The 10,955-nt window shown below is 35.2% G+C and overlaps 1 protein-coding gene across 1 annotated transcript; it reads right to left on the bottom strand.

The window, feature by feature from the left end:
• Positions 1-7,402: 7,402 nt before the first annotated feature.
• Positions 7,403-10,376, bottom strand: LOC136819327 (short-chain dehydrogenase/reductase family 9C member 7-like). Its single transcript, XM_067075573.1, has 5 exons — positions 10,215-10,376; positions 9,543-9,880; positions 9,004-9,186; positions 8,364-8,603; positions 7,403-7,952 (listed from the first exon to the last, which is right to left on the bottom strand). Exons 2-5 carry the CDS (start codon positions 9,865-9,867, stop codon positions 7,732-7,734), a joined length of 969 nt encoding a protein of 322 aa, XP_066931674.1. The 5' UTR covers positions 9,868-9,880; positions 10,215-10,376; the 3' UTR covers positions 7,403-7,731.
• Between the last annotated feature and the right edge of the window lie 579 nt (positions 10,377-10,955).

Genomic DNA, 10,955 nt, shown 5'->3' with positions numbered 1-10,955 from the left:
TTACTTGTTTGAGGCTAAGTTCGACGTGTGATTAAAACTATTTTTGGCTACCCTTTTGATTAGCACGCGAAACTCTTGAGATCTGAATAGTTTACGGAACGCTCATTTGGGTCAAAGTCTACATTTCTCAAAACGCCTCAACTAATTTACGGAACGCCAACTCTTTCGGCAAAATAATTTTCTCTCAAACCGTAAATAAATTCATATCTAGGATGAAAAAAATTTGCTGTTTTTTTCATGCATAAACATGGGTGTTATTTGATAATTATGATAGTTTTACGGGATTATATCAGATCATCAGATGGTACAAACTACAATTAGTCGATACCATTATTATTTGCTTAGTTTCTACAATGCCTGAATTTGAAGCTTTGAGATTAAAGAAATGAATTACTTTGTATCGTTAAAAACTGAGTGACTGCGATCCAGGGAGCTTTTATATCATAACTGAAAATAAGATAAAAACTATAAACAGCATGAGCTAACCGCATTTATCAAAGAAGAAAAAATATTTATATCAAGCAATGCACTCTGAGGGAAACTCTAGTCTTCTATAAACACATATTTGCTTTTACTTTTTACTTTTAATCCATTGTCTGCCCATTTTAGACTAAAAAATGTCAGACAAATGCAGTGAGCGTGAACTTTAGCGTATTTTATAAAATCCTAAGCCAGGCTCGGCGGAAAAACCATAAAAGTGGGGAGGCTGGAGGCTCAAAATGAGATACATTCGCTAGAAATGTTTCCCCACTTCTGCCGGGCCCGTAAACGCCAAACGAACCCTTGTGAAGCTGAAAAAATACGACAATTTAAGAATTGGAAGTTTATCAATTTTTATCAAGGTTAAACTGAACCAGCAGACATAATAATCTGTACAAATCAGACTGAATACCCTGCAATTACGGAAAAAATAACATAATATACCGCAAAAGCAGGATGATTATTTTCTATTCTAAAGCTTTGTTATTTACAACATTTATAGCCCTAAAATTTGAGATTTAAAAAAAATGTTTAAACAAGTTTTAAGCATCCTTTACAATTAGCCTTTTGTTTGCATCGTAATAATTTCATATAATTGTCAATTTTAGCATGGTTATCACACATGTGTCGTGCGGCTTCACACGTAAGCGCACAACCACGTTTGCTTCGTGTTGATGAGAATTGTGTGTCTTCCATTTGTTGCGTGCTATCGAGAAGGTCTTCCAAAACATCATTTGAATCTTGTCCAGCATCGTTAGCTAAATGATTGCTCTCGGTCATCTGGTGCATATCAGCTGACTCAGCACTTTTGGTGTCTTGCTCAGAGATGAGATATGGTAACAAACATTGGTGACATTCAGTTTTCAGTTGTGAACACATCATTTCCGTACGTGCATTATTACGAAAAACACGTTGATATTGGCACACATTGATATGAGCTCTACAACTTCGACACATTTCAGCCAGAAGATCTTGACCATCATCTAAAACTTCAAACTTCTGCGCATGCGTACTTTGATTGAAGGTCAGTGCGAGTAGAACCACAAGCAAAGCGATGTCGTTAGCTCTATACATGTCGATGAGTTTAATGTGAAAATAGCGTTAGTAGATTTTGTGATATTCTGTATTTTCGTTCAGTCTTTTTCAGATTCTTGCAGTATTTTTCAAAAATTCCCCTCTTTATACTAGAGGGAAGAGTCAACATCTTAATTATTAAAAGAGTCCGTCTTAATTTATTTTAAAGTTAAAAACTAAACAATATAGATAAACATCGCAAAAATTCTAATACAATATTTAAATTTCCCATATTTTATTGTGTAGGAATTTAAAAAAAGAAAACTGAGATGGGGGATTTAATTCGGTGTCATATTTGTAAATCCTTGAATGATTTTGAAATTTTCGTAAATTATCTATAATAGTGACATACAAAAGTCTTGTAATTTGAAATAAATGTACATTTTTGGGAAAGAAGTGGGCTGACCAAGGCCTCATTTTTATTTCAAGCATTAGAGACATCCACCATCTAAATTATTTAACACGACGTCACTTTTTATGACGACAAGGGCGATAGAAAACGGGCGATAGAAAACTCTCAGCGTCATAAAATAAGAAAAGCTCAGCAAAATATACAAAAAATTGTACGCATGAGCGAGTAACAATTTACGTAGCTAGGTTAGTAGTTGTGCAAGGGGTTTTTATTTATGCCATCTCATCCTTTCTACAGACGAATGCTTTAAAATAAGTAAGAAATTGGTTTAAATAATTTATGTGAAAAGTCTCATGGACAAGTAAAGAGTCTCCGGATCACCATCAATATATGAAATATTAAAAAAAACACCCCCTTCTCACAGACCCACTGAGAACTCTTCCCACTCGAAAAATTGTCCAAAAGATCATCCCAGTGGAATATTATCCTTCATTTTTTTATCCCCATTGAAAGTAACAAAATTAAAAATAAATCAATCATCACTCCAAAATATTATGCTATTTTCCCATCCCCACTGAATTTTCTGACTTGAAAACAAAAGAATTGAAATCACCCAGATCACCCACCATAAGAAATAAAGGAATTTTAATCGAGTTTCAGTTCGTTATTTTTATCCCCACTGGCTGAAAGATTCTACTGGGTCTGTGAGAAGGGGGTGTAAAACGGAGAGCTAACAATTTTATTCATGCTCTGGTCTACATACTAGTACTTTGACCAAAAGGATTAACCCCAGGTTGAAAGCTGGCGAGCGGACCAGGGCCAGATGATCTATGTACTAGCTATTTATTTTAAAAGATTGATCCCATCCCAGTTTGAAAGCTGGTGAAAAGACCTATGAAAAGAAACCCAACAAGTTAATAGGAAGAAAACATCAGTTTTCCATAAGAAATTACTTAATGTTTGGGTTAAATGGGCTAATTAAGTTAATCCTAATCCCAATTAGTTTCGAGAAAATATTTTCTTTACTATCTATGAGAACATAGGCATACCTTATATTGGTTTTGAAAAGTTTTCATTTCCAATTCCAAAGACACATTTTAAACTAATTGTCAGATTTATTTCTATATCTGCAAGACAATAGTAAAAGTTTTGTTTGTAAAAATTTTGGAAATATTTTTGGAATTTGAAAGAATGCAGTTGCAGATGGCGAAGAGGGTTATCTCACCAATAACATTGTTTGCATAAGAAGATACTAACACCCCCAATCTTACAGACCCACAGGTAAACCCATCCAACTGGAAAAGATATCGTCCCCAGTGGAAAATTATACTCTCATTTTTGTCCCCGATGAAAATATTCAAATAAGATAATCCTCACTGCAAAATATTGTGCTATTTTTTCCATCTCCACTGAACTTTCTGGCTTGAAAACAGTGGAATTCGAATCCCCAGCCGTGAGAAGGGGTGTACTAAGGTAAGGTTTATAACGTATTCTTTACTGAAGAGAAAACTTGTTCGTATTAAGGAGACATTCGAGTTATAGAGGTTCGAATTAAAGAGACTCCATTGCTTACAAAGGTATACTGATCTGATGAGGTTTTTCAGTCAGTGGCTGTATGCCAAAGAAAAATATATACATACACCCCCTTCTTACAGACCCACTGGGACCCCTTCCCGTTGGGTTTTCAACGACGGGAATATAAATACCAATTTTGAGCTTCGTCTAAGATCTTGGATTGTTGTCATGGTTACTTTTCTCTGCGTTGATTGCACGCTGAATAGAATCTGGATTGGTCGGCACAGGTCGATATATGATTACGGCTTGTGCTTTTCACGGTAGATAGCAGGTTAGTTGAGAACAGTTTTTCATAGGGATATATAGTAGCTTAGCGGTAGTTCTTCTTGTCGGGATGAGGTTTCGATGTATTTCTTCAATTGAATAAAACAGGACGGTATAAAAGGCCCCCAGTGGTTTTCGTGATGGCCTGATTGGCGTTTTTGTAAATTCGTGATTTCGTGATTTAAGATTTTAAAGTGCGTGATCGCGTGATCGGAGGAACCAACGTGATTGCGTGATTTGAAAGGTGACTGGGTGGGGGGAGTTCATATAACAATGCAATCTGGTACCCTTTTGATTTTACTGATGTATACGATATGATCTTGAGTGCTATCCGAAAGTTAAGGGACTGGGTTCGAGTTTGTACAACCGGTCTATCTGTTTGTTACGTGATATTTTCCATGAACCGAAACCATACATCTTAAGAGATGCTTATTTCTTTAAGACCTTGTGGCATACCTCTTACCGGAAGTTAGCGGGAGGTCATTGATGCCTAAAGTATAAAAAACAACGCTTCGTTGTGAAAACAGCTACCATGGATGCCTAAAGTAAAGTAAGGAAGTTAGCGGGAGGTCATTGATGACGTCATAAAAAACAACGCTTCGTTGTGAAAACAGCTACCATTCTGTATCAAGTATGCTCTTTGAGGACTGAAGTGCTATAAATGCATACTGGTGGTCCCTATGATAAGAGTATACACGTTTTTTATAAGAACATCCAAAATTTTTGAAGCTTTCAGATGTTCTTAACTTTTCGGGTTTCAAGCCTAAAAATATTCTTAACATGTTCTTATTTTCAACATGTTCCTAAGAAAACGTGTTTTAGAGCCCACAAAACCTTAAAATGTTCTTAACTTGTTCTTGAGATTTTGGCTTCCAAAGCCTTATGTTCTTATATAGTTTGTTCTTATGAAAAAAAAAAGTGTAGGATATTCAGACTCCAACATTATCTTTAAAACTGATTATGAGGGTATATTAAGCATCAATCTTTAGAGACTCCTCGAGATGTATTTAGAGTCTATGATCAGTGATGGATAGACCCTTACTTAGAATGCTAGATTTGCTCTCACTAGAGTTTGTCATGCGACACCAAATTTTATGCTGAGGAATTAAGGATCTGTCAAACTAATTATTCGTGTAGATATTTATTTAGATGGTAGAGCGCCGAGCAGCATATATATTTCATTCATGCTAAAATTTCATCAAACAGTGCAGTTGCATACCTGCAACCTGATGGCTAGTCAAATGGAATTAACTAGGAAGATCACTAGAGTTGTAAGCATTGCAACGGCGGCTCCTGGAAGCCTGTGACCTATTTCTAAGGTTTTTATTGATTTAAAATTCATGTTGCTGATTTGAACCGTTTCGATCGGCCACGTATCGAAAAAAAGAACTTTTTTTTTCGATTCTTTTTTATCCAAACACGCGAGCAACCGAACTGTTGAGGTGATAGAGAAATGTCAATATTTGTAACCCCCCCCCCCCCCCCCCCGTTAATCACGAAAACAATAGAAACCACTCCTTTCCTTGCCGATCTGTTTCAAATTTTCCGGACTGATTACCCCCTTTTATAACGCAATTCCAAACAGGAAAACTTGCTGAAAAAGTAATGAAAAAGACAATGACACCAATCGAATGAAAATAATTGGTTAAGATGAAGAAGAACAAGAAGCCGGAGCGGCGTGAAGGTCCAGCTGACGTGGCAATAACCGAATGTCGTTCGTACCGGGTTCCTTAAGTGACGCAAAAAAAATTTCTTCCCATCCTCCACTCTGAGCTCCTATTCTTTGATTCTTTCTTTGTATTATATTACTAAGTTTTGAAAGCTTTTGATGCATTTCCCGAAATTTCGAAACTTTTGCCGCTGATGAGATTCGAACCCACTATATAGAACGCCAGCGCCTTAACCACTCGGCCATCGAGTCACAACTGCATTAAGGAGTTCAAAGTTTCTTATAAACATGGTATTTACTCCAAACTCTACCCGGGAGTTAAAACCTTAACCAGGGGTTAACTCCCATCCCCAACCCTAGCCCTAACCCTACCTGAAACAACCCTTTAATCTAACCCGGAAATTTGACTATACTACCAATTCAAACCAAAACATAGGTCAAACATCGCGCGGGTAGGCGGGGCAAAAATTCTAGATCGGCGGTTGGTTTAGCCTGGACTTGTTAATTTATTGCGCATACAGGCCCCGACAAAGACAAAATCTTTTCGATCAGTTGCTTTTTAAAGGTCCATTCTGCTGCGCGCTGGACCAACAAAGGACTATAAATAGCATTCCAATTAATAATATATATTGGTAGATTGGAATTCTCATATGAAACAAAGAAATCAATTCAACCCTTTTACAGGCGTCGGTGATCAGAAGTATCTATCAGGTGGGTGTCTGCCGTTATTTGAAATTTCGAAGATTTTCTGTTTTAAGCCGATCCACGTTTTTTTTTAAAGATCATCCAAAATTTTTGGAAGCCTTGGCATGTTCTTAACATTTTCAGTTTGAAACCTAAGAATGTTGGTAAACTATTTTCAATTTCACCATTTTGTGAGTATTTTTGTGCAATTTTCAAAGAAATTGCGTGTTTTAAGAGTCCATACAGCCTTTAAATGTTCTTACTTTAAATTTGGACATCGAAGCTCTGTGTTCTTATATAGTTTATTTTTATAATGAACGTATCAGTTAAATATCTTATATTTTTTTGCACATTTTAATTCATTTACACAAATTCTAAAATATTACATATATTATATACTTTGAATATATATGATCATAGTGATAATCGATATTGTTAAAAGCTGTTTTTCCTCCAATTTTATTGGCTGTCAAAGCTGGGGCGGATGTACAAGTTTTCGTATCAAATCGTCAAAATATTTGCTAAAAAAGATTTTTTGGACCTAAAATCTCAAGAAGAACTAATTGGCCTAGGGCCATGAGCCTGTATTAAGTGCGTCAAACTCATTCTAGCCAATAAATTGTCATTATTACATCGTTAATCACTGTACTTCAGCAAAGCTTTCTTACCTTAAATACATGCACTGTATAACTAGTCAAATACATTTCAAAATAATCTTCAGAACAATTGTTGAAATACATGCCATATCTACTGATCATTTTTTATATACCTTTAAAGAATACTTCTTCCTATTTTTGTACACCTTAAACCTTTGTGCCTTAAAGACTAATAGGTATTAATTTCTCGCTGGGGAGCCAATTTTGACAGAGAAGAGACTGCCCTCAGATGAAAATACAATTTGATTGGATTGATAATTTTTCGCGCTGAAAGGGGTGCTTGAAACGTGAATATATTTCATGGTGGCCATTAGTCCTCTATTGTAGATATCGAATGGTTATAAAACAAATTTTTTAAATAGTCGAAGTTTTAAATGTGACACACGTTAATAATTTTATTGAAATTATAAGCTAAGTATTTAAAATCTAACTAACTACAAGATAATAAGAACTAGATCAATATATGAGATATAAAATACAATTACCTAAATTTTCATAAGATTCATTTGAAATTTTCTATAAACTCAAACGCAAAAAGAATCGTCCTAGTGACAAGATGTATAATCTTACATGATTGAGACATGCGCGATAAAATTCTTACAATCCGTCGTCACAGGTTAAGTTTCAGAGATAGCTCAACTGTAGTGCTCACGGTAGTTAGTTTTACAAAATGGCAAAGTAGGCTACGTCATATCTTCCTTCGCTTCGAGCGTAAAAGCCTGGGGCTGTCTATTGTGTAGACTAGGCAAAAAAGGCTATAAACGTATTCTCTTCTTATAAAAAATTATCAAGCTGCTAAGAAAAGTCACGAAAAGTGTTTGAGTTACGGAGGTTCTAGTATTGAGTTTCCCTCGGGAGACCAGCGGCTGTCTACTGTGATGAACAAATCAGAATGCGTACACCCCTGTATATTTGTTTCATAAAAAATATCCAAGGTTGTATAGTAATACTTGTTCTTCAAATACATACAAATCTAACTACTCCACTGTTTTCTTTGGTCGAAGCAAAGGTGCCATATTCGAGAAAATCCAATCACCAACAACTGTCGGAAGATGCGTTATAATGGCAAAAACAATCGAATCTTTCCCTACAATGTAACGTCTTCTTGGAAAACGTGCCAACATTGCATGTCTGATTTTGCCAGAAACCTCTGATATGTCATCGCCATATTTTATGCTTTTCAAAACACCATCCACAACTAAAGTAAAAATTATGTAAAAAAGATTCGGCGAATATATGACAAACATTCATCAGCCTCTCTGGCAGAATAACCATTCCGATGAGGATAATAGCCTGAAATTAGAAATCCCTTTTGCAGTAAACTACACTGAACTGTTATCCCTTGTGGGAAAGCCAGAATTATAATTTTGAAAATCCCAACCAGATTTTTGAGCCGTAAACAATACAAGAAGGATCCACATTGACAACATTTATGCAGGTACGTTGTAAAATTCCATAAACCCTCTCCAAAACACACACACTCGAAGGATTGCTCCGATATATTTTAAGATATAAAGTGACCCCCGTTTTACCTTTTCGAAATTTCTTTGCATAAAAAACAAGGGGTGTTAGTTAAGAAAGATGAGACATTGATCACCAAAATACTCACAATTCTCGAAAGGTTCTTTTCCAAATTCATCATGTGTTTCTTGTGGTAGTTGATCCCAAATATTAAACCAAACTTTCTTTAGCTCTTTTGTACCAGCCAAATTAGTTTTGTAGTACGTGGGTTCGATTAAATGCACGGAAACACCCCATGGTTTGACTTCGAGACGTAAGCTATCAGAAAACGCCTCAGCTGCATACTTTGAACTGAAGTAGGGAGCTCCATAAGGCACAGATAATCTTCCTGAAAAAAGAAAAAAAGGTTAATAAACATTACTAATGAAACACAGTTAGCTCTTGCTAATTCAAAGTCGAGCTGGGGATAGTCTAATTTTTTCGAATTATAGAAACATTCGAATTATAACAAGTAGTTTACGAGGGTTTTTTCCTGATAAGAACTGAAATAGTTCGAATAATAGAAGTTCGAATTAGGGAGATTCCACTTTATACGAAAATTTATATACATTGTTTTTTAAGAGAGAAGAAACGACTCAAAGTAATGACTGTAATAATCCGTTGGAAAGAGAATTTTGAGTAGATTGATTTGATATTAACATTTATTAAGTTTAAAGAAATACTGGACATAAATTTTTTTTGGATACATCTACAGTATTTTTCATTTTACAAAGTTAACTAATTTGTACCTCCCATGCTTGTCACATTGACGATACGACCACATGACTTTTTCAATAATGGTAGCATGACTTTGGTAACACGAACAGTTCCCCAATAGTTCACTTCAAATGTTTTCTTCATCAAATCGATAGATTGCCATTCGATCAATCCTGGTATAGCAATGCCTGCGTTGTTTACTAGACCATGTAATCCTGCAAATAAATACCATGGAAAATTTATAAAATTTGGATATTTTATAACAATTTTCTTATAAGCAACTCTAATTTTCGGGCCAAGGCTAAGGTTGCTTAGCATTCTAGCTCATTTTCTAAAAAATAGCTTTCACCACCCCGGATATTATACCATATTTATGCTTATTGGGTCAAGGCCTATCGTCTACCATGATTTTACATCTAAAAAGCTTTTATTCTATGAGGTAGTGAAAAAACTTAGGCTAATTTGAGCCTTCTAGTCTTAGAAAACTGCTTATAAAAAGATGTGTAATTGGGAACAAAAAATAGTTCGGGAAGATACAGAAAATGGTTCGAGTTAAGAAAAGTTTATATACCTCCATTTCGTTCGATCATTTCCTTTGCTTTTTGAACATCCTCGTCTTTGGTCACGTCAAGAATAAAAGCTATCCCTTGAAACCTCAAATCACTCTCAAGTTGCTTGACACCATCATTGGTTAAACAACCAGCAAAAACTTTACAATTAGATTCACTTAATTCTAAAGCTGTTTGAAAACCAAAACCAGAATCACAGCCTGTCACCAAAACATTTTTCTTCTCTTCGGTTGAAATCCAATGATCCACAATGAAATTAACGAGGAAATAAAGCGTAGTCAAGCTTATACATAAACTGCTCCAAAAATATTCACAGCAAGTCTCCATATTTCCTTTCTTCCTTAAATTTTAAAAGAATATTAATGCGGGGGATTTCCGCCAATATTACATTCATTTGTCAAACAACGCTAGACGGCTTCCTGAGGTACCCATAGTTAACGGCCGATATCATAAATCATAAAATTTGATGAAAGCAGGATAGTTTAGAGCCGGTATAAACCCTTCTGTAATGGCTATTGCTAAAGAAAGACGACTCTTTAAAAAATCTTTTCAAAAAGTGCAAAGCTCATGGAACTGAAGGGTAAAAAAAAATCCTATAAGCAAAAAAAGTATTCCAATCTTCCATAGACCCAGAAAATCGGGTTTCATAACTTTTGAAGTCAAAATTCACTTACGGAACAGTTCAAGAACAAGTTGAATAGACGAATTGATAATGAATTCAAAAACGACGTCGTCCTTTTCCTCTTCTGGGTATATTTTAACAGTCAATTTGATCCCTGTTTATTTCAAAATCATTTATTTCTTGATAAGGTGTATTGTACCTAGTTTGAATTAGAAATTGTCACTTTTTGGTTTAACTCGTAGGAATTGGATGGCCAGTACAAAAAAAAATTCAAGAGTGAGACTTTCCAGCGAGATTTTAAGCCAAAAAGTCAAAAAATGCAAAAATTTGTCAAAAAATCCATTTTTTTGAGATTTTGACCGTTATTTGACCATTTTTGGTCAACGAATGATCCAAGAACCTCCAAATTTGGCCCTGTTTTTATTCTGTCCTGTGATTTTCTTCAAAAACTTAGATAGGACCGTGGCACAAAAATATTCACAACAACATAATCCATGGTAAATAAACAAAGCATCAAAGTAGTGGAGCAAATAGAATGAAAAAGAAAACGGAGGTAAATATCGGAAATTAATCAATTATTTGGACTATCCTACACTGCTATGCATCTTGCTTAAAAGCATAATCATTTTCGTGAACTACTTCCGATATGGTAATGGATCCATATTGCAATCATTAGCTGATAAAATTATAAGGCGCGCCACTCTCTTCCAAAACGATGTTTTATCTATTAGACTGAAATAAAAGAAACCGTTATGTATATATAATCCATCAGATTTGAAATGATTTAGCTGCA

Source organism: Clytia hemisphaerica, unplaced genomic scaffold, assembly GCF_902728285.1.
Source record: "Clytia hemisphaerica strain Z4C2 unplaced genomic scaffold, Clytia hemisphaerica genome assembly, whole genome shotgun sequence".
NCBI classification, from domain to species: domain Eukaryota; kingdom Metazoa; phylum Cnidaria; class Hydrozoa; order Leptothecata; family Clytiidae; genus Clytia; species Clytia hemisphaerica.
This window is presented reverse-complemented; position numbering and strand designations above follow the sequence as displayed.